The 27998-nt window shown below is 37.4% G+C and overlaps 1 protein-coding gene across 2 annotated transcripts; it reads right to left on the reverse strand.

The window, feature by feature from the left end:
- Nucleotides 1-243: 243 nt before the first annotated feature.
- fbxl20 (F-box and leucine-rich repeat protein 20) lies at nt 244-27998 on the reverse strand. Of its 2 annotated transcripts, XM_038297321.1 has the most exons (16): nt 27842-27998; nt 27402-27570; nt 18517-18578; nt 14642-14696; nt 14460-14534; nt 14257-14351; nt 14096-14164; nt 13921-14016; nt 9966-10092; nt 9549-9623; nt 6135-6265; nt 5969-6029; nt 5836-5880; nt 5691-5747; nt 5372-5584; nt 244-2942 (listed from the first exon to the last, which is right to left on the reverse strand). In XM_038297321.1, the coding sequence occupies exons 2-16, from the start codon at nt 27441-27443 to the stop codon at nt 2835-2837; spliced, it is 1311 nt and encodes a 436-aa protein (XP_038153249.1). In that variant the 5' UTR covers nt 27444-27570; nt 27842-27998; the 3' UTR covers nt 244-2834. The 2 variants fall into 2 exon arrangements, with proteins under 2 accessions (XP_038153249.1, XP_038153248.1); XM_038297320.1 differs by lacking the exon at nt 27842-27998 and having other exon boundaries at nt 27402-27715.

Raw genomic sequence — 27998 nt, forward strand, 5'->3', positions numbered from 1 at the left:
GCCCACATAAACCACTGAGGAAAAAACCCCAGGAGTAATAAATGAAACAAACTTATATTTTAATCAATGAGTTCTTTAGAAATATTTTGAATCAAGTGAAATATCAGAATCAATCCAAGTTCAACTTTCTAAAGTGGGGGTAAAAGTAAAGTAGCCAAGATGGATTTAGCATAGCGTGTTCTTTGCTGCCATCTACTGTGTTAAACCGCCATCAACCAGAACAAAAATATAAAAACACAAGTCTTAATAATATAGGTATATATTTATTCATACATACATTTTTCTTTATATTGGTTAATTATAAAAAAAGAAAGAAAAGGAAAAAGATTTACAGTAATTATATGAACTACAGTCACTTCCAAAACTGCTTTTTTTTTATTATTTCTCAGGTGTCAAATTTTCTACCTCCAACACAGACTGTTGATTCAGCTTTTTCTGCCTTTCTGTTGTTCTTCTTAACCCAACTCCAGTGTTTAGGACAAAACGTGCATTAAACAGACAGAACTGGAGCGTGAGGCTCCAATATCCATGTAAACCCGGGGATACAGAGCTCAGATATAAAGATAAGAGTTTGATACTGCACTGGAAAAGGAGTCCAAGGTGGAAACTGTAGTGTTTTGTGTTCTTTTGTTTTCTTTTTGTAGCATCAAATGACATTTTCTTTAGTACACATGAAACTTTCAGGAGCAGGTTGAAAGCATGTCGCTGTTAGCTGCACTGGTGAACCTGAGGACAGACAGGTGTCACAACCAAACTTGAAGTCTTGTTTTCTGGAGCACAGAGAGAGTTTGTTAATGTATTCTGAATTTTTTGACTCGCCTCTATAGAAATCCTCTCATAAAGCCCTCTTTTGACTAAATTCAAGCTGAATAGAATCGTGATTTGGATTCCCTGATGCCAATTTGTTGCAATGCATGTTAAAATAATGCTCAGTGCTCGTATTTGCCCCTTAGTTTGAAGCAAATAGGGTGAGGACATTGAATAAAGTTTTTCTTTTCCTGAAAACAAGGCAAAATTTTAAAAAAAGCATGTTGGTGGGGTAATTTTAAATAATATTCCTCTCCTTGATTAAAACATTCAACTAGAAATCGCCACATATTTTATGTAGTTAGAAAAAAAGGACAATTGCACTGATGCCAACACTTCCCACGGACAAATGCTACACATTTAGTAACAAACTTAATGAAATAAACTCCATCAGATGAAAACTAGGATTGAAAAATGGGGCTTAAGCTCTTTCCACAAAGACTTGGACTTACGACCTCAAACACAACGGAGACAGAACTCAAACCACAGCAAAACAAGAGCGAAAGACTCAGAAGAAATTACAGCAAGGAGAGAAAAAAAAATAACATTTATATGGAGAAATAGGAAGAAGCAGATGTGAAAGCAGGACAGAGCAATTCATAAGAAAAGGCTTCAATACTTCAAAAGGTCAGGAGCTGATGTCCTGTAGAAGCTCCTCCTCTGCAGGCCAAGATAGTGCGCTCCTCAGATTCAGTCAGCTTCCTCTTTAAGCGACTGCAGGGTCAATGGTCTCAGTCAGATAGAGGTGCTCCTGCAAGGCCTCTTAGGAGTGGAGGAGATGCAGATCTAGACCTTAAGCATGTCCTTTGTCCTCCACACGAAAAAAAAAAAGCAACTCAATGAAATCAAACTAACGGAAAGAAGACGATCCAACACCGTTTTTTTTTTTCCTTTCTAAAGTTGGCTTTATCTTTCCATTGTTCTTCGACAGCTCGTATTCCTGTAGTGATGCCGGATTTTTCTTTCCACCAGTTCTACCTCTTAGGGAAAGAAAACGTTTTTTATTTCTGTTGTCGTCATAAGCTGTAACAGGCCACCATCAGTTCGCCTCAAAACACAGCTGGCTCAGACTCTCCAGCTAATCAGTATGTAAACGAGCATGCTCGAACTTTGCCGGATCTTCCTCTGATTAGAAATCACTGCCCCCATCTTAGGTCACGGTCCTGCTTCTGTTTGCTGGCTTCGCCTCTAAATCCGTTAAATATTTACACTCGTTTGTCTTCTTAATTAAAAAAAAAACAAAAGAAAAAAAAGACTAGAGGAGTTACATGCAAGATTTGGCATCTTCTTAAGTCCCCACTTGTGAGTCTTGAGTTTTAGAAAAATATTTGAATTTTTTTTTCCATTCTCTTCAGTATCTTAAAGCGTCTGATTGTAACGGATAGAGGTGAGAGGACGACAGCTGTGAGCGCCAGTGTGTGATGTTAGTAAAGTGTCTGATCATTGTTTTCTTTTTCACTGTAAGTGCAAATAGCTGCGAGTTCTAATTGCTTTATTTGCTTTTCTTTGTCGGAGCTGCTGGCAGTTTTTGGGCTTCGTCGCTGCCGCTTTTATTCTTTGAAATAATCAGCAAACACTGGTCTTACTCAAGTGCAGTTCCTGTTTAGAGGTAGCTTTTGAGTGACCTTCAGAACCAAGGGAAATTCAGAGTTTAATGGGGGAGGGGGATGCGTCCATACTTCATTTAGGTGAAATCTTATAGCACTGATGAGCACAGCTGCTATGCACGTAGCCCCTCTTTATAATACTGATGTGCCCGATGAAGACGACACAGTTTCCATGTATGGTTTGGGGGGTGGGGGGGTCAAAACCTTTTTTTTTTCCAGGATGGATATCCAGAATCCTGATCTCCATCATTCGATTTGGTTCTCTCCCTTTCTCTGAAGCTCCAACGAGAAGAAAGCAGAGCGGGCACACCAGCATGAAGATTTTTGTATGCTTTTGCTTTTGACAGAAGATGAGAAGGTGTGGCAATGTGTTTGGGGAGTTGACACTGGGGAGGGGGAGGGGGGAGGGATGTCTTTGCATCATAGCAGAATGCAGCAGCGGCAAAACCTCTGACGGCTGCCCCCGACGGAGGGGGGTGGAGTGACAGGAGCGAAGTATGCGTGCACTTTAATGTTAGGCAGATGAGTCTGAGGGGGAGGAAGAAACATAAGAAATATATTAATGCCTGAATGAAAAAAACTACTTTGAGAATCTCGAGTCGGTAAACGTAACTCCAGTGGCAGAAAACTCCTGTTTACTGATGCAGTCATGCTGTGATTGATTCTTATCCAAATCAAGCAGGCAGGCCTGACATCAAACTATGACGAGCCCAGCTCGTGTTTACCAGCTATGTGTGGGCGGTGCAGTGACTCACAAGTCAGTTTGGAAACTAAAATAAAACTCCCTGCCCTTGGATTACCAATCATGTTTAAAAGTTAGCACAGTTACTGTTGGGGAACAGCTGCAGGGTCTGCAAGTCTACTGCTCCAAATATGGAGCTTTACACTGTATGGACCTGAATCACTAGTGCGCAAACAGCATGCTAGTGTTGGAGCCAGTTTCAGATGCTTCATGTTCATGCTAACCCTAATGAATATCAAACATTAAGATATTTAGTAAACAAAAAAAAAGGTTGGATGATGGATATTTCAGTAGGCAAGGCAGGGCAAATTTATTTGTATCGCACAATTCAGTACAAAGACAATGCAAAATGCTTTACATGATTAAAATACAGGAAAATAAAACAGAATCAAAGCAAGTAGAAAGAAAAATGCAGAAACAAAAAAGAATATTAAAAACAGTTGGGCTAAAGAAAATAGAAAAGTTGAACTAATGATGTTTTAGTTAGAACTGTTTCAGTAAATGTTTATGATCTCATCACAGCTACATTTCAAGGCATTTCATTTGGTTCTTATTTGATAACTCATCACAAAGTAGAAAGGAATTAAAGTCAGAAGGTTTTCCAACGATCAAAATCAAAAAGTTTAGCTTTTCAGGGTGCATATGTATCATTTTGTTCACCGTTAGAAATTTCTAGTCATAACAAGTTTTATTTATTGTCTAAACAATGAATTTGAATTATCAATGATAAAATGTTTTTAAAAAAAGGTTGATGTGTTGATTTTGACAACTTTTCTCCTTTTTCTTTCATTTTTTCCCCATTGAGACATTAAGTAAATTCAAGGAGTATAATTATATATGGTTTTCTGCATGTATGCTGTGGCATTAAGTGACAGCTGAACAGTTACCCGAGGAAAACTTCAATTAAAAAAAAAGTAATAATATCACCCAGCTCTATTTGTATGGATCTACATTTAGTCCACTGTACAATGACACCAGGTCGCCAGTCTGTCGCAGGGCAACACAGAGACACATAACCATGCACACACACCTAAGGGCAACGTAGAGACAGGGTTCCTACAGCATAAGGCAAGTTAAATTTTAGAATTTTTAAATGCCACTTGAAATACAAATTTAAGACCAAATTCACAAGAAACACAAGAAAAACCTGCTTGCGACAACTTTCTGAACCCAAAGGTTTATTATAACATAAACCACTGCACTAATGTTTCAAATTTTGAAAAGCTTCCCATACAGGAAGAAAGCTAAAAACACACAGATGACAGATATATTTTAACAATTATTTAACTGAATTCACAAACTTTTTTTTAGCAGGGAACAAAATAAATCAGTTTTAAAGACACAACATAACCAGTGCTAAGTCTTTTTTGCAGCTATTTTGAATTCAATTCAATTCAGTTTATTTATATAGCCCCAAATTCACAACACATGTCATCTCAAGGCACTTTACAGTTCAACCAGATCAAACAATCAAATTGATTCAAAGTTTTCTATCTGAGGAAAAACAGTTGATAGCATTGACTCATTGACTCAAATACAATCCCTCACACTAAGCATGCTTGTAGCGACAGTAGAGAGGAAAAACTCCCTTTTAACAGGAAGAAACCTCCAGCAGAACCAGGCTCAGTGTGAGCGGCCATCTGCCAGGGCCGATTGGGGTTCAAGGAGACAGAAGCAGAGATACAAAAAGCAGCTGTAAAAGGCAGCCCCGTTTTTCTCTGTATGGTTTTCTTAGTATGTTTGATTTGGTGATAAGTGGAGGCGTTGCAGAGACAAGGGTGGAACAAAACCGAGAAACACCGGCTGTTTCTCGGTAACTCGATTTTGACGCAGGCCGGGATTGCTGCAAGGCAGCAGCACTACCCACCATGAAGCCCACGGTTCATTTTTTTTACCTGTTTTGCCAACTTTGATAGTCCCGTTTCCTACAATTATACAGGTTACTTTTTATATAAGATAAACTGTTTAGGTATTTTGTTTAAATATAAAGTTATTTGTTATTTAGTGTTTTATTGTTGCAGATAAAGTTATTTATCACTTTTAAGTCATTTGGTATGCTTTTGTTTAAAATGTTTAAAAAATAAACGGCTCAATGCTCATTATTTGTTTTGTTGTTTTTTTTACCCTCGTTTTTAAAAATAAAAAAGGCATCAATAAAATACAGATCAAGAGCAGTGTTAAGGTTAAATCCGTAACGATACCCATCCCTACTTACCCTTAGTCTTTTGATGCCAGCACGGGTTATCTGTTGGCAGTCATAAAGCTCAATGCGATCCAGACTGTGGCAGCTTTTCAGGTGCTCCAGCGAGGCGTCTGTGATGAGGGGGCAGTTGTCCAGCTCGATCACCTCCAGGCGGTCGTGAGCGCAGGGGCCGCTGCCCAGGTGTCTGATGCCATCGTCTGTGATCAGCTCACAATGAGACAGACTCTGAGGGAAAACAGTGGTTCCACCATGAGAACCAGGTTACTCAAAAAAGAGCAAAGAAATATAACAGAAGCAACAATAAGATACGGTGGAGAGCACATGGACTCACCAGGACTTGCAGGCGAGGGCAGTGAATGGACAGCTGGATTAAAGTTCCATCTGTGATCTGGTACAAAACGGAGGAAAAGAAAATCCTTTCAATTAATGTACATCCTCCTACTTGAGGAATCCATTCTTTAAATGTCTGTATTCACCTGTACACACTCTTCTAAATCCATCTTCTCAAGTTCATGGCAATTCTACAAAAAAAGAAAACATGAAAATTAATCTTCCACACAGCTAGGTCTTCTTTAACAAAAAAAACAACAACCATTAAAACGCCCTTACCCTTGCTAATGTAGTAAAGCCCACGTCTGTAAGCTGAGAGCAGCGAGCCACTTCTAATATTCTGGAAGAAAAACAAAAAGATGCAATAGTTGGATGGAGTAAACATGAGCTTTTGGAGGGTGTTAAAAGTAGTAAATTCCCAGTTAATGTGGATCTGCAGACGTACCTGAGACGCGGGCAGTTTTGTCCCAGTGCGTGTAAGATGGCGTCTGTAATGTTGGCACAACCCGACACACAGAGAGACTGCAGACGATGACAACCTCGACAGATAGTTATGAGGCCCTCATCTGTGATCTGCTGCTCATTTTAAGGAAAAAAAAAAAAGAAATGTTAGCTAAATTCTCATATCTTCTTCTATGGTATACTCACAAAAACAATGAACAGCAAAATAGGTTTATATTCAAAAACTCAAACACAATATTGGAAATGAGGAGACTTTACACGTGCTTTAACCATTTAGTGAGGACTTTGCATGGACTTCCATTCATTTTCAGCCTTTTCCATGTCTTGTCCTGAATCAAACCACAAACTAAGGAATTTCTATAGCTCATAACGGAATTAAAGTTTTAGTGTATAAAAAAAACCCCACAGCATCAAATCACCTGGAAGCTCTTAGGGTTTTTTTCCTCCCCCTAATGTTAGAAACCATTTAGGAATTTACTTACGACATTCATTTGAGTTCATTTCCCTAAATCAACCAAATGTTCTCACTGATCGTGGCATAAAAAATAAATCCTTTCAGTTTGCAACTCCCTTGAACTCGAATCAACTGCAGAAAGACTTGAATTTATGGTGTCACTGTTTTCAAGGCCATTCTAAACCAGTTAATAATAAACAGGGTTTTGTTTGCAAGTTTTCGACTCACTTTAAATCAAATTTTATTTCTTATCTTTTTGTTTTTGGATTTTAAATGTGTTTTGATGTATGCAGCTTTTGTTTACAAGTTAAAAACTTAAAATTAGCTTAAAAAGATAATTATCAAATTAGTCAAATCAATGCACATTTGATGGATTAGCGAAGAATTAACTTGCAAAGAGCTTTCAATAATCGGGCACCAAATGGTATGAGTGTTAGCATCATAAGTGAAGCAGAACTGTAATCAGGCAGCTGCTGAAACATCAGACTGTCTGTTAAAACAGCGAGATGATCAACGTGAACAGAGGAGGCTTTGTACGAGCTTGGCTGGCGTAGACGGAGCTCGACAGCATGTAGACATTGGAGCTTTTTATAATGAGAGCTATTCCTAACAACATGGTTTAATGCCTTCTAGTACCAATTGGTTCCAGCATAAGGAAACAGATCTTTAAGTGTTGTATGAAAATCAGGCATCATATGTCTTCGGTAAGTTTGTCAACAACTGATTTAATTAAAGTTATCCAAATCCAATTTTATCTAAATGATCAAACTAACCCAATAACGACACCTGTTGTCGGCCTTCAGTCTGACGGATATCAGCTACACCCAGAGCGCCACCATGAGATACACATTTGGAGGACAAATTCATAATGAAGAACAAGAACAATGTGTTGAATTATGTTTTGATTCGTACACAATTAACTGAAACTAAGAGATTTAGGAGTCAAATAACGACAAAGATGGAGTAAGAATGTTGTTTATTCATTTATAATCATGCTGACTATGGGTGCCTGGCCAATGGGCAGAACATCACATTTCACCAAGGAAAACTAGTATGGCAGCCATTGAACCACATTGGAGAGTAACTTGTAATATTTGTTCAATGCACATTTTTTCCTCTGCTTTAACCCTTTCAGACATATACAGTGATGAACAAGGACCTTTTCCCGCTTTTTTTGTAAGACCATATCTTTAGATCCATATTTTATACTAAGTTTTTTTTGTATTTTATATACTCTAATAATCCCAGAGGGAAATTACTTTTCTGCATCTAACCCATCCCCTTGGGGAGCAGTGGGCTGCCATTGTGCGGCGCCAGGGGAGCACCCTTAAGTGTGGGGTTAAGGGTCTTGCTCAGGGACTCAGAGTGGCAGTCTGTGGGAGTGGGGGATCAAACTCACAATCTCAGGATTCAAAACCACTAGGCCGCCACTCCCCCAGTTTATATTAACTCCCACAATTAATATAAATATCAGACCAAGATGAAAGAGGCAAGCAGCTTTCAAATCTTTAGAGAGAAAATAATTGAGGGATAAAGTTAATCTAAGCAGCCATGGAAATTGTTCCTGCATACTTTGTCAAATCAAGAGTTAATTGTGATATTTATTTCATTTGCTCAAAGCAGGTGCGATTCACATACATTAAAAAAAGAGAAAAAAACAAGAAAAACACTAAAGTAGAACCTGTCTGGCAACATGGGGCAGAGTAAAAGATCTCAGAACCTACTCATCATGCCCACAATCGAATTAAATGAACGAACAGATTGAATACAATCATAACATCAGTCTGTGTAGCGTTCTAAGGGCATTTCCAGGACTTTGGGTCTCAAGTGCACCAGAGTGAGAGTAGTTATCCACAAAATGAGAAAACAAGAGAGAACACTATCCATGAGATCGCATATGAAATCAAACCAAGAACTAAACCACACCAGGCTTCAAACTACCGAGTTAAAGTCAATGTTCAGGAATCAACAAAAGGAAGCAAAAACCTGCAGTGAAACCATCTAGTGGATTCCTTTTTATTAAGGAATCAATAAGAGATTGAATATCTTCTTAAAACTATGGGATAAAAGAGAATTTGCTAAAACATAATGTCCCAGACTCCAATGTCTTCTTTCAACTGATCCAGTCCTAGAAAATAATAAATCTGATATCATACTACCATGAATGCAAAGAAGTGAAAGACCAAAATGAATACTGAACAATCCAAGTAATCATATCTGCACCGATTGCCGTCTGCACAGATTTATTTAAAAGATAAAGTAGTCTGACCTTCAATGAAGCCTATTTATAAGCTAAATTAACACTAATAAGCACACAACACACTGAAGTTATTCAAAGTATTTGCGTACAAGTGTGGTTTCAGATCTGCCTTGCTTGACCTTTATTTAGGAAAGATTCATGGCTTTACTTAAGAACTATTCAGGACTTAAGAGCTATTATTATTATTATAAGGAAAGAATTTTGGAGGAAACAGAAGGAATGTGCTAGCTGGATTCACCTGAATGAAGATTTACAACTTAAGTCTTAAGGGACAGAAAGCATCACTGAACATTGATGCTTTATCACTTTAATCTCTTTGTTGTTTCAGAGCTGCTGAACAAGAGACCGGTACAGCAAGCAGAGAAAATAAATAGTAAATACCTTAAGATCATGATGTTATCCTCATCTTGAGGACACTTAGAAAACGTTTTGTTTATTTTACTAAAGCAGTACCTTCAGGGTAACTGAACAGTCACCTAACTTCGTTGCCGTATCTGAATGTCCTTTCCGCAAAGAAAAGAAAATAAAAGTGCTAAAATACTCGTTCAGTAAGCCATTCAAGAATCAGAAACGGTCATATTACAGAATCAGTTTCCGTAATATGCTGTTGGCTAATTATTAAGCTTTTTTCTTCCCTGCATTTCAAAGGAAAAACAACTTCCTCATTTTGCAAGAGGACTTACTGAGCAGGTCTGCAGGTTGAGGGTAACCAGCTCTGGACAGTGTGCCCCGATATGCTTCAGAGCCTCGTCTTCCAGCTATGGGGGGGAAAGGATCAGGTGTGAAACATTAACTTGCCTTTAATACTCTTATCTCCTATTTTAAGCACAAATTTTATATTATAGGGATCAGATCTGTGGCACCTTAAACCGTCTTTGAACACAAGTTTTATATAACTTGACGTTTACAGTAAATAGTAACCTTCTAACCCAAAACATCTTATGCTGATTAAAAAGCGACTCATTTTGTTTATTTATGTTCCATAAGAAATCAATACAACGAACTTTAATAAAGCCTTTTATCTCAAATGGTTGGTTCTGTTGATTTATTTTCACATGGACTAAAATGATCAACAGTTCACTCAATGCACTCTGCTGTACCTGTGTGCAGCCCTTAAGAAAAAGGCCTTTGAGTCCAGGACAGGAGCGCACCAGAGCTTGGATGCCATCTTTTGTGACCTGATCACACCAGGAGATGTTCAGCTGCTCTAGCAAAGGACAACCCTCACTAACAGAGACAAAGGAGAAGCAAATACAGCGGCCTTTTAGAAAAGTAAAGTTCTCAACATTAATTCTACAAGTTTTCTGGATTGCCGCACAGGATGAAAAAAAACAACAAAAAACAAACAGCTGTTCAGAAAAACACATATACATTACCGGTAATAGCATATCCTAAAACTACAAAATCACTGAAACAAATTTTACTTCAGTTATAGACAATCTGATATATTAGAAACAGGTACACCCCTTAGCACAAGGAAAAGAAAAGGAAATAATATAAAGGCTGGAAAACATGTTTTAGGTATATTTGGATGGTAAAAATAAAAATAAAAGGGTTATGAAAAATAAAACAGCAAAACATTTACTTGTAATAATATGGACAAAAAATACAGCAATCCAGAAAAAAAACTATCACTGAATATTCATTGTTTAAATAAAAAATACAAATAAAAACACAGAGATATATAGAACAGTTTAAATAAAAGATTGACACATATGTGCTTGAAAGTTTATGTACGCTACCATTAAAGAATATGATCAATTCACATTAGGAATTCAAATAACACAAAACTAAAAAAAAGTAATAAATAGAAAATGACTACATGAATTAGTAAAATAAAATGATTTTGAACCATCCCAGACAGATTTAGTGCCTTGCTCATGAACAGTAGAACAGGTGTAGAATTCTGACATTTTTTGAACTTTACAGAAAACACCGGATAAAGTGATTGCCTCCAAAAACATTTTAGTTTAGGAGCTCAATCAGGCTTATGTAGTCGTTTTAGTTATTCATAGCTACCTATGTTTGTAGGGCAGCACCGTGGCACAGGTTCTAGCGCTGCACCTTGCAACAGTGTTCTGGGCTTGATTCCCAGCCCGGGGTCTTTCGTGCATGCATTGGTTTTCTCCCATATTCCAAAAACATGACTGTTAGGTTATTTGGCATCTCTAAATTGTCCTGAGGTGTGAGTCTCAGCGTTGCTCTGCGACAGACTGGTGACCTGCCCAGGCTGAACCCCCCCTCCTCTTCATAGACTGCCAAAGACAGGAACCGACCTCACCGCGACCCTGACAGGGTATGTAAAATGTACAACTGTATGCTTATATGGAAGTATTTCATAAATTTTTTTTATTTTATCAGTTCATTGTATTTAATGGTTCATTAATTTTTAGCCAGTATTTTGGCAGTGGGTTATATTAATTTAATTCTTTATGCATCTTTAACTATGGTAGGATTGGTCCTCCAGCCGTTACTTTGCTAATGATTCATCTCTCGACAGTTTTTTTTATTAACATAATTATCACTTAAGTTAATTTTTCCCAAACAGTTTGCATACAGGTGCTGGTCATAAAATTAGAATATCATGAAAAAGTAGATTGATTTCAGTAATTCCATTTAAAAAGTGAAACTTGTATATTATATTCATACATTACATACAAACTCATATATTTCAGATGTTTATTTTGTTTAATTTTGATGATTACAAATGACAACAAATGAAAATCTCAAATTCATCATATCAGAAAATTAGAATATTGTGAAAAGGTTCAAAATTGATGGCCCCTGGTGCCACACTCTAATCAGCTAATTAACTCAAACCACCTGCAAAAGCCTTTAAATGGTCTTTCAGTCTAGTTCTATAGGCTACACAATCATGGGGAAGACTGCTGACTTGACAGTTGTCCAAAAGACGACCATCGACACCTTGCACAAGGAGGGCAAGACACAAAAGGTCATCGCTAAAGAGGCTGGCTGTTCACAGAGCTCAGTGTCCAAGCACATTAATAGATAGGCGAAGGGAAGGAAAAGATGTGGTCGAAAAAAGTGTACAAGCAAGAGAGATAACCGCACCCTGGAGAGGATTGTGAAACAAAACCCCTTCAAAAATGTGGGGGAGATTCACAAAGAGTGGACTGCAGCTGGAGTGAGTGCTTCAAGAACCACCACACACAGACGTATGAAAGACATGGGTTTCTGCTGTCGCATTCCTTGTGTCAAGCCACTCTTGAACCACAGACAGCGTCAGAAGCGTCTTGCCTGGGCTAAAGAGAAACAGGACTGGACTGCTGGTGAGTGGTCCAAAGTCATGTTCTCTGATGAAAGTAAATTTTGCATTTCCTTTGGAAATCAAGGTCCCAGAGTCTGGAGGAAAAGAAGAGAGGCACTTCATCCACGTTGCTTGAAGTCCAGTGTAAAGTTTCCACAGTCAGTGATGGTTTGGGGTGCCATGTCATCTGCTGGTGTTGGTCCATTGTGTTTTCTGAGGTCCAGGGTCAACGCAGCCACATACCAGGAAGTTTTAGAGCACTTCATGCTTCCTGCAGCTGACCAACTTTTTGGAGATGCAGATTTCATTTTCCAACAGGACTTGGCACCTGCACACAGTGCCAAAGCTACCAGTACCTGGTTGAAGGACCATGGTATCCCTGTTCTTAATTGGCCAGCAAACTCTCCTGACCTTAACCCCATAGAAAATCTATGGGGTATTGTGAAGAAGAAGATGCAATACACCAGACCCAACAATTCAGAAGAGCTAAAAGCCACTATTAGAGCAACCTGGGCTATCATAACACCTGAGCAGTGCCACAGACTGATCGACTCCATGCCACGCCGCATTGCTGCAGTAATACAGGCCAAAGGAGGCCCAACTAAATACTGAGTGCTGTACATGCTCATACTTTTCATGTTCATACTTTTCAGTTGGCCAACATTTCTATAAATCCTTTGTTTTTATTGGTCTTCAGTAATATTCTAATTTTCTGATATGATGAATTTGAGATTTTCATTTGTTGTCATTTGTAATCATCAAAATTAAACAAAATAAACATCTGAAATATATGAGTTTGTATGTAATGTATGAATATAATATACAAGTTTCACTTTTTAAATGGAATTACTGAAATCAATCTACTTTTTCATGATATTCTAATTTTATGACCAGCACCTGTATTTCAATTAAATTCTACTTGCTGCAGATAAATTATTTTAGTAAACAACCAAGCAAATATTTTCACTTAATTTAAAAAGGGATACCCTTCGTCAATCACATACATCAATAAAAAATGTGCTCCAACTAAAAAAAAAAAAAAAACATTTATTGCAGACTTTAAATGCATTTTAATTGCCTAAAATAAATTTTGAAAAACACTCCATTCAATGCTCAGAAATTGCACTGCAGGAGTTCTGATTACAGGACATTGATAGATAGAATTTTTTTTTTTTTTTTTAAGGACAAAATGTATGCACTATCCATACACTTTTGGCTTAATTGCTTCTGAGTCAGTAGGTATTTCAACAACTGGCAGGTTTAGTCCCTATAGGTCTCTATACACCACTTAACGATCAGCCTATGATGACTGATTCATCAATCAATTATTTGTGATTAATCCATTTAGTCATTTCAGCCCTTTCTATGTTGAAAATCCATTTATTCCAAAGAAAACATCTTGCCGAGGTAAAATAGCCAAAACTCTTGTGAAGTTATGAGTTATAGTGTAATAAACTAATGAACCCTTCGAACGAACATTTCCTAAGGTATGTTTGGCACCAAAAACCCTAGACCGTCAAAGCAACACCACAAAAACAATCAGACATGGTGGTGGCAGCATCATGCTGTGGCTTCACCTTAGGAAGTCAACCAAAACATAAAGAGGGATTTAATTTTACAATAGAAAATAAAAGACTATTGATATCAAAATGTTATTAACAAGTATCAGGAACGTGAACACTTATACAACCAGAAGAATCATCGCTTTTGTTATTTTTAATACCCTAAAAGTTCCATCTGTCATCGTATTAAGATGCCAGTGATGTTTCTATATGGATCCAACATACCTGAGAGCTTTAAGAGACAGGTTGGTGATTGAGGTACAGGATGCAAGGTCCAGGTGCTTCAACTTTGGACAGAACTTACTGAGGCTATTACAAGTGCTGCAGACACAGAGAAACAAATTGAGCATTTTCAGGAAGAAACTGTGGTTAAATAACCCGAAAAGAGCTAAATGCATACCTGTCAGTTATTTTGGTGCAGCCATTCAAACTAAGTAGCTCAATATTCCTGCAGTTCTGTGCAAAAGTCCTAAAGAGAAGCATTGAAATAACAGCTGTTGAAAAACTTGGGTATAGATTCTTCTTACAATTTACAATTTAGGACTAAAACTACAAACTCACCTTAAGGCAGTGTCACCGACACCCAGGCAACCCCTTAAGCTGAGTTTTCTAAGAAAGCCTCCACATCGCTTGGAAATGTTTTCCACCACCCGGCCCTGCAACGAAACAATCATCTAAGGTCATTTCTAGGACTTTTTAAATATCCTCATAACTTCTTAAGTGGCATTACCAGTTAATCAGGAAGTCATTTAGGATCTGCTCACCTCAATGTCCCTCTGAAAATCAAAGAGGTCAATTCGCTGCCAGTTGCTGCCATCCAAGGCCAAGACATTCCAGGACTGGATTCAAAGAGAAAATACAGAAGTCTAGAGTTGAATTCTTATGCTATACAGCTACTCACACATGCAGAAACATGCAAATATGCAAACAGTGAACACAGACTCACCCGTGAGACCTGGGCACATCGACACAGTGTCACCACATCCAGAAAGGAAAAGATTCTGGAAGACAGACAGGGACCGTTCAGAGACTCTGGCCCCCCTGGCTAAAGGTTGTTTCTTTGTGTGAGTCACAAATGTCTAGTTTAGCTAACTTTATTGTTTCAGGTTTTATCCATCGATGGCAGGTGACTGCTTTTGTGAATTGCATTTACAATTTTGTTTTTTTGTTTTTTTTACTTTGAATATAATCAAATCAAAAGCATAAACCAACATTTATAATCTTCCAAATAGGACATAGTGAGAGGCTCAGTAGTTAAAAGCTTCCAGGACATCCTACCTTCATGCTGCAGGCAAATGTGACCCAAATCTGATCTCTCGGCCTATGTGCCACTATTATGGGACTTTTCTACAGCCATCTGAACGACCCAACTTTGATCGCTTCCCAAACCCAAAATATCTTATTTGTTCCACTTCCATGTGTGGGTCTAAATCAGAAACTTTAGAGCCTCTGCAGTGAAAAAAGTCATGCCACAATTCATCAGACTTTAACATCATTACCAGATCCCCCACAACAAATAAACACAAACTCCTCTGCAGCAGCAGTATTCACTGATTGCTTTGCAAATAGCCATTGTTAACAGCTGTGCCGCTTTTCCTTCTTTGTTAATGATGGCGCCATGATACTCTTGGCTCCCATTGCTGGAGGACTTCATAATAACACAGAGACGCTGTCATCTACCATTATTATTATGTATATTTTAATTAAATCAAGCTTCATTGAACAGTGATAGTAATATTAATCATTACTTCTGTAAACAGTACACAGCTGTGTGACATCTACATAGCTTTGATGTCCTGAACAGTTCAGACACCAGGAGCATTTAACAAGTAGTATGAACAGCCATGAGAAAAATTTGTGATTTCAGAAAAACAAAACATTTTAAATGGCCTGAACTTGTATAGCGTTTTTTTCACACACTGATGGTGGCAAGCTACATTGTAGCCACAGCTGCCCTGGGGCTCACTGACAGAAGCGGGGCTGCCGTACACTGGCGCCACCGGGCCCTCTGACCACCATCAGTAGACAATGCAGGTGAAGTGTCTTGCTCAAGGACACAAGGACACTGAAAGTTGGAGCCGGCGCTTGAACCTACAATCCTTCGATTTCAGGGCAAACTCCTACATCCGACGCCACTGTCGCCCCTTTTAATTAAGCAACAAGACCTGCTGTGTCAACAAAGTCCAACAGGATGCAGTTGGAACCAGGATGCTTGTCTACAAATAACTGATTAACAAATATGTGTGGCTCCTAGAGATCGATCAATACAGTTTTTTAAAGGTTAATACCGATTATTTTGACATCAGTCTAACCAATCCACTGTTGATACTTTAAGGCCGATACTTTAGGCCAATATTGCTTTTTCTTCTCCCAGAAACTAAACGAAAAAAAAACATATTTTATATAAGAGTAATTTTAAGCACAAAGTAACACTTTATGGATGTTAAAAAATAAATAATTTAAAGAAAATGCTGGTGAAGATTCTCAGTTATCCAGGTCATAGTCATTACAAAAAAGTTGAAAACAAAACCACTGGACTTTGTTTTCAAAGTATGAAGACGTTTCACTTCATATCCAGGAAGCTTTTTTCAATTAAAAATGTCTGGAGTAGCGTTGAGTTCCAGGCTTTACAGAGTAGCCCAACAAAAGCCTTGTTATTGTTAAAAAACTTGCAAATTTAACCAAAAACAGCTCCACCCCTTTGTAATGGGAAGTCGTTAAGGTCATTGTTGGCCTGGCTTAGCAGCGGACGTTTTGACCAGGAAGGAATCAACTCTAACCCTATAGGTTTTTAAGAGCTGAAACCTGAGTCAAAGAAAACACAAAGAAAAAAATCAAGATGAATAGCAGATTGATGGAGCAGAAATTAATATTCTTCACTTGATCTCCAAGCATTGTGGATGATCGAACTAATAAATCAGTTACACCGATAAAGTAAAGAATATTGGCCAATATTGGCTGGCAAATGTATCGGTCCATCTCTTGTAGCCATGACGACGGACATTTACGGAAAAAAAATACTTAGGAACTTAGGGTTATCATTAAAAAATAAATAAATTCCAGATAATGTTTGAAAACTCTAAAAAGTATCGTCACATAATTAGTTTTTCCCACTAAGGTTATCAATACACTAAAAAATATATATAACTAAATGCAGCCACTGTGTACAGATTAGTGTTAAGAATGACATCAACACTACTCAATTATCTCCTGAAGCTTACTTAATTAAGTTTTTTAAACTAGTACCTTGTTTGTTTGCTAGGATATGATTGCTTTTACATACAGCCATCTTCAAAAACTGCAAAGGAATTGCTGCTTCTTTTTTTTTTACCATAATCCCTTTAACTATAAACAATAGAGATTAACTTATTCAAGGTTTTTTTTTTTTAAGGCTGTAACTGATTGTTTTCACATCAGTTAAACTGATCAACGATAGGTCCTGTAGATGTTTTATAGGTAGTTTATAGGGGCTCCTAATGCTTTCTCTTCCTCCCATTCACATGATAAAAGTGAAAGGATGATTAAAAATGTCAAGTCCCAGTTTGAACAAAAACAAAAAGCAACATTTATTAACAAATCAAACAAAAAATTACCAATTTATAGCGAATGGAGGCGAGGCGTGGCTGCTCACTTCGCTGATGAATCAGCAATAGCACAAATGAATCAGGTGATACAAGAAAAACAGGCCAGTTTTGGCTCAAGATATCAGCCGCCTTATTTATCGGTCGATCTCCAGAGATGAAAACAAATACAATCAAATATGATAACAGTTAAAATCCATTTGGTTTCCCTCCAAAACCACGGAAGTCTGCAAAAATATTCACAGTGGATAGGTACAAATTCAACTGCACACTGAGGGCTAAGGATTTTAGCGACAGCAACGATTCTACATCTGTTAAAGAACATCATTAAAGGTAGAAAGATTTTTTAAAAACTGATTTTTTATTTTTATTTTGAATCCTTCTGACTTTTTGAGAGAAGAAAAGTTGAGGGCAGAAGTTGTGCCAATAATATATAATCCACATGTAAGGCTTTTCATCCAAGATGACTCCTCAGCCACTTACATGTGTCTGCCAAGAACTTGTCAATGGCTTTAGGTTAACCTTAGGTCAACTTTGCATCTGTTTCACCCACAGCACCAGGCAGCGAGTAAACTGGCTAATATAACTGAACGTGAGCAGAAAATATAACTGTGATTTTTTTCTGTGATATAGGCTTGTTTCCATAAAAAAAAAACTCCAAAAAGATCTAAGTTAAACTATGACAGGATCTTAGAATGCAGCTAAGAGCATATTAGGAAAGAAGCAGGGAAACAGCGAGTCGCAGCACCATCTGCCAGCTTTAGAAATTACAGCTCTGCACCTCCCTGCACCTGTCGCAGTGCAGGGAGATTGTCTGGCATGGCCCAGGATTGAGTTATGTTCTTCATTTTCTGTTTACTAAGGGGTTGTTGTTTAGTTTAGTTTTTTTTTGTTGTCTGAAATCAATTTAAATGTTTTATAGCCACCAGCATCTGTCTTTAATTATACTTATAGCATTCGGGGAGCAGAGCAACTTGGGTAACAAAAGGGAAAACGGGTGGTTGGGCAAGTGAGCATACATGATTGCAAAATGCACAACGTGTTTTCATGTGCGCCTGTGAATGTGGTGCTTAAGGGGTTACAGGATAAAAAAATGGTGCATAGATGCTACTGGATTTACTTCTGCTGATTCAAATTGTGGCTGTGAAGTATGAGGTGGGTAACACTCCAGCACCCCCCCATCTCCATCTTACAAAACCTGCAGATATGCTGACTGCAGAAGTTTTGAAATGTCACTCACCGTAGCAGCAGCTCTTTAGGCAACTTCTTATTGATGACCGCCTCGTCACTATTTGTGAACATCTGAAAAGAAATGGGAGGATATCAGTGTTGCTGTCTTTTCTTAAAGTGTCCCATCCCCTGAAAAAAAGCCCACCATACAGACATGTAATTGCATCAACAGATACTTTCTAACAATCTATTGACACAGACTAGATCGAATGTAAGGATTCTCAAGGAAAATCCCCACTAAAGGACTTTGTCTTGTGTACTAGCAGCTGTTTTGACCTTTGATTTCATCTTATCGTTTTTTTAATGCATAATAGCCGTATTCCTGTGTTTACACTAATAAGTTTTGACATTAAAATCATCATCATCAGAAAGTTTTAGGAGTCATCATCGGGGTCAGCTTTCTTGAGCCTTTCATGACGCTTTTCCTGTAAGATTCTAAAGGATTTAGAGACAACAAAACAAAAACACATGTTTGAAAGGGGTTTAATTCTAATGCAAAGGTCTAAGTCCACAGAGACTAAATCAATCTTTAGATGCTGTTACCCACAAACCTGCTGCTTAAAACCTGAAGTGTACCTGATTGATTGGAAGAAGTTGATCTGAGCTAGATTACAGAACAGAAGACGAAAAATTTTTGGCAGCTCTTACAGACAGAGTAATCCTTAGTCACAACAAAAGCTTTGGAACAAAAATAAAGCAAGACCAAAGCAGTTGGACTGAGGGTTTTGTTGCAACAATAAATTAAGACATTTTCTTACTCCTGATTTGCCGTTTTGTTAGCTTAATCAGTCATCCACAATTAAAACTAAACTAAGAATTTATTAATTGTCTTGAAACAATAGAAATAATTTACAGCACCGCTGAGGGAGCTACTTTAATTATGGGCGTCTGAAACCGCACAAAGGCCTCAGATATTGTTGGACTTCAACTCATTCATCAGCATAAAAAACAAACTGACATGTCTGCCGGGGGAAATTAATGCCTGGACCTTTAAAGAGCCAGTGAGCCTTGGGTCAAAGCCTTTTTTTATGCCTCTGATAAACACAAACTCTGCATACACACACACATACAAAGCTGTCTACACAAAGGGCTGCCTGCCAGCACACATGTGTAAAATTTTGAGGGAGAAGAAGGGACAGGCATTTGCTGTTTGGATTTGGGGCAAACCGGCTATGACAGCTCGCCTTTCCAGAGTGTTTCTTTTACGGACAAATAACCCAGCGCCTGTTCCAAGGAGACAGATGTGCATGTTTACCAGTCATACACTGTGCTCTTTTGTAATCTAACATAAAATGAACCTGATATTCAATGAAAGAAAGCATTATGATGCCTCCACTGGTCAACTATAATCAGAAAAGCAAGCCTGGAAAAAAGCTTGAAAAGCTGCAACCTCTAGTTAAAGACCAATTCAATTCAGTTTATTTATAAAGCGCCGGTTTATTTATATCTTACAGCACATGTCAAGGCACTTTACAGAGACAATACAGTCAGATTGATTAAAATGCTCTTGATTGAATCGAGTCTTTGACTTGTAAGACTTTGATCAAATTGAAGCACAGAGAAATGTTATGGAACCATTTATTTGTGCTATTCCTGTACTCAATTTGCAAAAATATCAAATAAATATGTTGTTAACTTTTAATCTTCTAAAATTGTTTATTTCTAAGAATCTATGAAAAAGCAGAAATTGCCTCAGTGGTAAAAAAAAAAAAAAACACCTTTTAAATCACGAAAACATAGTGCAATACTGTCCAGAAGTCTTGATTTGATTCCTTCTCAATACATTTAGCTTAAAATAAGTAAAAACTTTCAGAAATATTTCGTAGGTCTTTTTTAAATTAAGTTATAGGAAAGGATGTCTACTTAACACTCAGTTTTAATTTCAATTAACAAGTTGGTTTTTCAGTAATTTCTTCCTGATGTTCGCCATAAAAAACCAAAGACCACTGCTCAAAGTGAAACAACAGTTTCAATTGACAATCACACTGCTTAGGTGTGCAGGTGACGCAGCGGTTAGTGCGCACGACCGATGTACGGAGGCCTTTGTCCTCGACGTACCGGACCCGGGTTCGAATCCTGCCTGTGGTCCTTCGCCGCATGTCTCTTCCCCTCTCTTATACCCCCTTTCCTGTCAGCCCACTGTCGAAAAAACGAGCCAACAGTGTCGCAAAAACTCAAAAAACAATCAGACGGCTCACTAGAGAGAGAGCTAAGGACCGCATCGATTCAATAGTCAGTGCCATATTCAGTTGCAACTTTCCACCTTATAATCTACAGTAGAAAATGCAACATTTAGGAATTATTTTTAATTCATATTGTTGCTTTTATTTAAAAGGACAAGTATTATCATTTTCTGCTAAGATATAACAAATTTGTTTCTTTTTAACAAGTAGTCCATTGTTATAATGACTAATATAATTAAGCAATCATACCTTATAAATTCAGGATTAATTTTAACTGCTTAATAGACAGAATAATATCCATTTTTATTGCCCTTTTCTTCATAAAACATCACTTGATTAAATAAAAGCCTGCCCAGTACATGTCAGTAGGTAACACATTTGCCACTCAAAGTTGTACTTTAAAAATTCCATCTCTTCTGGAATCCTAAGTTTCAGCAACATCACTGACTGTGATTTTTTTTTTTTTACTATTATTATTCTTTCAGTCAGGTGATCGGTAGTGTCCACCAACAGATGGGTAAAAAAAAATGTTGTGCTGCTTTGACCCAAGCTCCATACAGCTCCAGTTATCGGTGTAATCGGTGAAAAAAAACAACAACATATGAAGTGAATTAGAAATAGTGGTAATATTGCTGTAAAAAACAATTATAAGAAAAAGAAAAAAATAAGAGCAATACATAAAAAACTAACAATATTGATAAAGGATAAAGCGGTGATGGAGGGCTTATGTTGGAATTACTGCCTTTAATTGAAAAAGATAAGCAGAAGAACCAAATTTCAGCCATTTTTTCCTGATATTCTCCATAAAAACAAAGACCACTGCTCAATTAATTTAGCTTTTCTAAAGTTACGCCACAGTCTATCGTGAAATATGTAGATATAGCTTTTCACTTTAAATTGAATACAACTCATGTCCAAAATTCAGGAAAAAATATTTACAAATTACAAAGTAAGTCAACGATAAAAAAAAAATGAAACATTTTATGTTCAAACAGTACAATTGTTTGTTCTAATTTTTAAAACTTAATTATCATTTTGGACCCACCAGATTAACAGGCATTTTAAATAAAAGACATCACCTGTCATTACTTTATAAATGTAAGTTACATTTAATTTTAAGTTTAATTACTTTTTATTTTCCTTCTACAGAAAAGTGATGACTCTGTTTCGAAGGCCAAGACTGGAAATGCAGCTTAAGTTGTTGTGGTTATGAGGAAGCACACAAAGGCTAAGTTGATTGTGTGAAAAAAGGACCACTTCCGCTTACCGCATTTCAAAATAAAAGCCTGATAAAATGTTTTGTATTTTGTACTGAAGCCTATATCTCATGATAAACAGAGCGGGGGAAAAAATGCACCCTCTACTTTTCAGAAGATATTTTTAACAAAGTACTTTAATAGTTGAAACCTTAATAATTATAAAATCCTAAAGCATTCACTGGATGATTTCAAAATTTGAGAGTAGGTTAAAAGTGAGTTGTAAAATTTAATGACAATAAAAACTGGAAAAAAAAAACAAGTACAGAGCAATGAAATTAACTCGCTAAATTTAACCCATCCCCTTTGGGGGCAGTGGGCTGCCATTGTGCGGCGCCCGGGGAGCAGCGTGGAGTCTTTGTTTAGGAAGTAACAGTCTGTGGGAGTTGGGCTCTAACTCAGAACCTCTGGATTCCAAGTGCAATTCTCTAACCACTAGGCCAGCACTGTTATTCAATTACAGGAACTATGTGGCCAATCAGAAAAAATAACTAAACAAAAGTAAATTCTTCCATTTCCATGATTTATAAACGAGAAACCTGAGCTCAAACATCAAATAAATGTTGACTGACTGACATAAATCTAATATGAGGCCAAATTTTACTTGGTAATAAAGTAGAAATGTTTCTCAAACAAGGAATTCCGCTTGTGCATAATTTATATAATGAAATTCAAACCATTTTGGCATTTTAACCAAATTGTATGTGTTTAGATGCATCGCTTTTGTAACCACCAAAACTGTAACAAATCTTTATAACTGTCAAAACTGTGTGAAATGAGGAACTCATACCATAAGATGCAAAGTGATATTGTGTCAGAATAAGACACCAACTATAGTGTATGCATTGAAGCTGATTATCAAAGTCACAAGTAAAGGAATTGGTAAACAGTTACTCCTGATACGTTTCTAGAACACCGATTCAGACAGTAGAGGTACTGACATCTTTATATTTCTCTACGCCTAGATTTTTTTGGCAAGTAGTTTATCCATGACATGAAATGTTTAGTGTCAAACATGCCTGACTGACATTGTTTGAAGGACATTTTGTACTTATTTTGATACTCATTTCAAAGTAACTTCCTATAAACCATTCAGTTACTTGTACAAAATGTGATTTGACAACTTCAATAAAAGATGTCTACCCCTTTATATTGTTCAGTAGGGCTGCAGTTTGATTTATCTGTTGATCCATTTATCTATTAATGTCAAATTAAATCCATTTAGTAAATTCACAGCCATCGAATGTTTGAACTTCACAAAAACCCATCTATTGAATATTTAAATGAATTGTAAATGGCTAAATAACAAATCGGAAAGCTCAGTTCAATGGATAAAAATTCCCTTCAAATAGTTCTGGAGGACTATGCCCATTTAAAGACAAAGAGACTTTTTAATCTTAAATGTACAATATAGGGCTGAAAGAATTTATAGGATTAATCTGATTAATGGTGATTAATCGATTACTGAAATAAACGTCAACTAATTTAGTAATGGATTAATCATTACCATCATAGAGACTGTAAAATATGCTTTTAGCTGACAGAGCAACCCACATTAAACAGTAATTAAATCAAGTTTGTAAAAAATATATAAACCTTTTTGCATTGAAGATTTAAAAAAAGTTTTCTTCTATCAGTATGCTCTATCCAGAACTCCTCAAGTGGAAAAGTTTTAGTTTCATAAAAATCATCATTTTAGGACCCTTTTGCTATCTGATTATTAATCGAAAAAATAAGTAACAGATTAATTCTTTTCAAAATGACAGTTCTTTGCAGCCCTAGTAGAACATATGTTCTGTTTGGACAGCATTAGCTTTATTACAACTGAGTGGCTTACTGTATGCATTCAGCAGCTGGCATGTTGATGCTGTTTGTCAGAATCAAAGGGGGCAAATGCCTATCCAGTAAGCTCTGGGTGACAATCATATAATGTCAAATTTTACTTGGGTCACAATCAAAACAGTGAAAAAAACAAAAAAACAAATGGAGAGTCTTCATGAAATATTTCTCTTAAATAACAATGAACCTCTTACTCTTCATCATAATAAGTTGTAAAAAAAAACAAAACCATTATAAAATCCAGTTCACTAGGGTTTAAATACACAAAGATAAGGAGAAGTTTAGGGGTGCAAATTGAACAATGAGTTTCGGCTATTTGTACTACTGGTTGGTTTCCTTTGGTCATTCTGGTCTCCTCCCAGAGGCTGAAGACATGCATGGTGCATTGATTGCACTCACTAGGCAATACAAGGCTGGCAACACGTCCTGTTTCCCCCCACCTAATACCAAATCATAAACAAAGACCATGCAAAAATATAGGCTATAAAGACAATTGATAGGTTTGTATTTGTACAATTTGGTAGCCTGGATTGATTCATCTTGCATCAACAATGTAATTTATGATAAATAAATTATGATAAAACGATTAGAATAAATAGCTAAAGAGGATTAAAGTCATGGGGAAGTGGCTGTTCCAACGATTCCAGAATTCTCCCGAGTGATCCACGACTATACATGAGTGAATAAAGTGAATGTAATTGGTCGATTATCAAGGGGGCGGGATTGTTGTGGTAGAAGGTTCGCAAGCAAATTTGGTTGTGGCTGGTGTCACGGAAGCATCTTGCTAACCAGTTAGCAACTTAGTGCTAGTTGGTTCCCAATGGGAAATTCCAGTGGGACCAATTAGCACTAAGTTGCTAACTGGTTAGCAAGATGCTTGAAAAGACACTGTCAAGGAACGCTATGGACAGTGGAAACATGCAAGAGGAGGAGAGTTTAGTGTCGAAGGTCGTGGATGATTCTCCTCCGTCATTCATTTTTTATTTAGAGGAGGAAAGCGGGGACGAAGATGTTGTGGAAGAGAACGCCAGAAGCTTGGTTTGGTGTAGAAGACTTACAGCCATACATGTTTCAGCCCTCGCCTCGCAACGCTGCCAGTTCTCTTAGCTCTATGCCTGCCGAAGACACAGACGTCCATCCCCGTGAACACTGGGACGGAACTTAATGGTAAAGTAAACGGTTCTTATTTCAACCATTGCGTGTATTAGCTGCGAAATATGAATCCAGCTGTTATGACCAAAAAAAATTTGATTGACCATTGATATATACGATTGGACGAATTTAGGTGTACAAGCTGACATATAACTAACTGGCCTGCATAAAATAACTAAAAAAAAAAAGAAAAAAACCCCCACAGATTTTCAGACAGAAATTTTCTAACTTTTGAAACTATATGGTCTAATAAAGTACATTTATATACATGTTTACGCCAGAATTATTTAAAATTTAAATATGACTTCCCTACGACTTACTAAGGCTGCTTAGTAAGACTTATATTAGACTTATCTCCTTCAAACTTCTTCCTATTATTATTTTTTTAATTGGCGGATGGCAACCAACTTAAGGTGCATTTACTGCCACCTACCAGACTGGAGTGTGGTTATCAATGATGTCAGGGAGAAGTTATTAATTCAAACCTTAATGGTATCCAAGAATCTGCATATTATCTATTGATCAATATCTATACAAACTCACATATAAATTAGTATGTGTGTATATGCACATGCATACACACACTTCTATTCTCACTTTAAATACATATAATAATCCAGTCTAACGCATAATAATCCAGTGTTTTTTTATCTAATTAACTGATTTTTAGCAGAATTAGATGTACTTCTCTATTTAGTATTGACTTTAAATGCTGACGTTCCTGTGAATACTAATTCTAATATTACACGTTCCACTGTTTCCATCTGATTACGGTGATTACAAGTTCCTGTGTCATGTTTCCCTATTCTGAAAAGAGAACCATTAAGTAGAGTATGACCAACTCTAAGTTGAGATATGACTACCCCTTCTTTCTGCCTTCCATTTGTACAACCATTACCGCCCACAGTCTTTTGAATTTTATATAGATCTCTACCAGTGTCGCGATTATCCTATTGTTCCTGCCAAACTGTACAGATTTTATCCTGAATTATAGATTTACTCTCACTTTTGCTTAAAGGAATACTTATGTTAATAATATCAGATTTTAAGGACTGTTATTTAATGCTCTTAGAAATAATCTTAATGCCATCAACAAGTACCATGACTTTGTATATATATATATATATATATATATATATATATATATATATATACGGCAAAATCCTTTGTCATTTTCACCATGGACAGGCTGCAGCCATGTCCCTAGTTCCTCGTTTTCCCGCTACTTTGGTTCAAATTTGAATTTTTCCCCCCATTCTCTAGCCTTTTGTCCGCCTCAAGCTTCTTTTCCAAAGCCATTTTAATGCCACGCTTATCAAATTTAATGAATTTTAATGCCAATTAAGGCCTTAATTTAAAAACTAATAATTTAATGACTTTCAATGATTTTTAATGACCTGCGGAAACCCTGGTTTAGCTAATATATCTACTTCTTCATTTCCTTCAATTCCTACATGAGCAGGAATACAGACAAATCGAACAAATCGTTTCTTATTATGAACCTCAACTAATAGGTGATATATATCTAATCACCTTCCAACTTTGTGTCATAAAATACTTTTATATTGAAGGGCCGGTCCAGCCATTTCCGGTTCTTTCCTGTCCCAATTCCAGGTAGCTTTATTAGATTGGCCGCAGCTGTCGGGACAGAAGGTAAAAGGGCCTGAGTCTTCTGAGTAGTCAGCTGTTGCATCGTTAAAAATAAATAAAACCGCACACAAATCCCAAGCTAGCTGGGGATTAAACATCCACTGCCAACGCTGCCGTAGTCAATGTCACCCATGAGATACATGCTCACCCAAATATTCACATAACATAACACTTAAGTTTTTGGGTCTACCTCCGATTATCTGTGCATTTAACCAGTTGGTCGTCCTGTTTATCTCCACAGGTTATATTACTGTAATTTGGAGCCGTTGCTTTGTATTTAAGGGCAGCAGTAATGGGCAGAGGGCCGCGACCACATTCGTACACAAATATGTGGTTGGACCGAACAAAAGCCGAACCTATAAAGCAATCTACCACTTTTATAACAAGTTAAAAATGAATAGGTTGGTGAAGAAAAAACAAAAGACATCCACCAGTCCGACTGTGAAAGTTGTGCTGCGCTCCGTGGCCTCGTTGCCTTTGTTTTAACGGCTAAAATGTAAAAAGAAGTGAACATTTTACGCATCAAGTTTAGCCTTTAGCCGAGAAAGAGATACCGAAGGGTTATATTGCAAACGCTGTCATTAGTCCTTAGTTAGATGACACGCTAGGCCTCGGATGGATGTTATCCGAACAAAACAAAAAAAACAACAACTGTGTTTTGACCTAATCCTAAAAACACACCGACTGCGGAAGCTGCAGCGTCGTTTCTTTTTTAATAATTACAGCTCCAGCCATTGTTCGGGGGCGCGTGCTTAACGCTTCTAACGGCTCGGCTGTGTCCGAGTCGCAGACTGTCAGTCAACATATTAACTCACCTCAAAGCGGCTCCGCGAAACGCCGTTTACCTCCTTCCCCATGTCTGGACGCTGGATACCGACTCAATGAGCTCGGCGTAGGCGCTGCGGAATGGAAATAAAGGCCCGCTCCACGGTTATCATGTCCTCTACCGTCGCTGTTGCGGTTTGGATGTTGTTGCTTTACGGCCTAAAACACAAACGACAAGTCATTTTGTTTTAGGGTTGAAAAAAATAGGGTTTAAGCGGCAGCAGGCAGCCAATAAAGCACTTCTCCCTCTTATCTAGTCGTCCTCTCCTCCTCCTCCTCCCCCCGCACAGCTTTATCCATTCCACACAATAGCACAACAGACATGGGAGCCTAACATTGAGCTCAACATACTTAGAAAAACAAAATACAAGCAAGTTTTTTCCGAGGCACGTATTATCCAATTATTAAAAAGACTACTTTTATCACTTACTTCCTCGCTCGAGCCTCAACTAAAGCTATCAATGTGGGGTGTCAACCTTTCAACACGCACACGTTGCACAAATACCTGGCCTGACAGGCTTCATGACCTCATGACAACGCTACAAAACATCAAATCCTAACTGAACTAGGCAATAAATTCATATAGA

Source organism: Cyprinodon tularosa, unplaced genomic scaffold, assembly GCF_016077235.1.
Source record: "Cyprinodon tularosa strain WSP-4 unplaced genomic scaffold, ASM1607723v1 ctg386, whole genome shotgun sequence".
Lineage (NCBI taxonomy): Eukaryota > Metazoa > Chordata > Actinopteri > Cyprinodontiformes > Cyprinodontidae > Cyprinodon > Cyprinodon tularosa.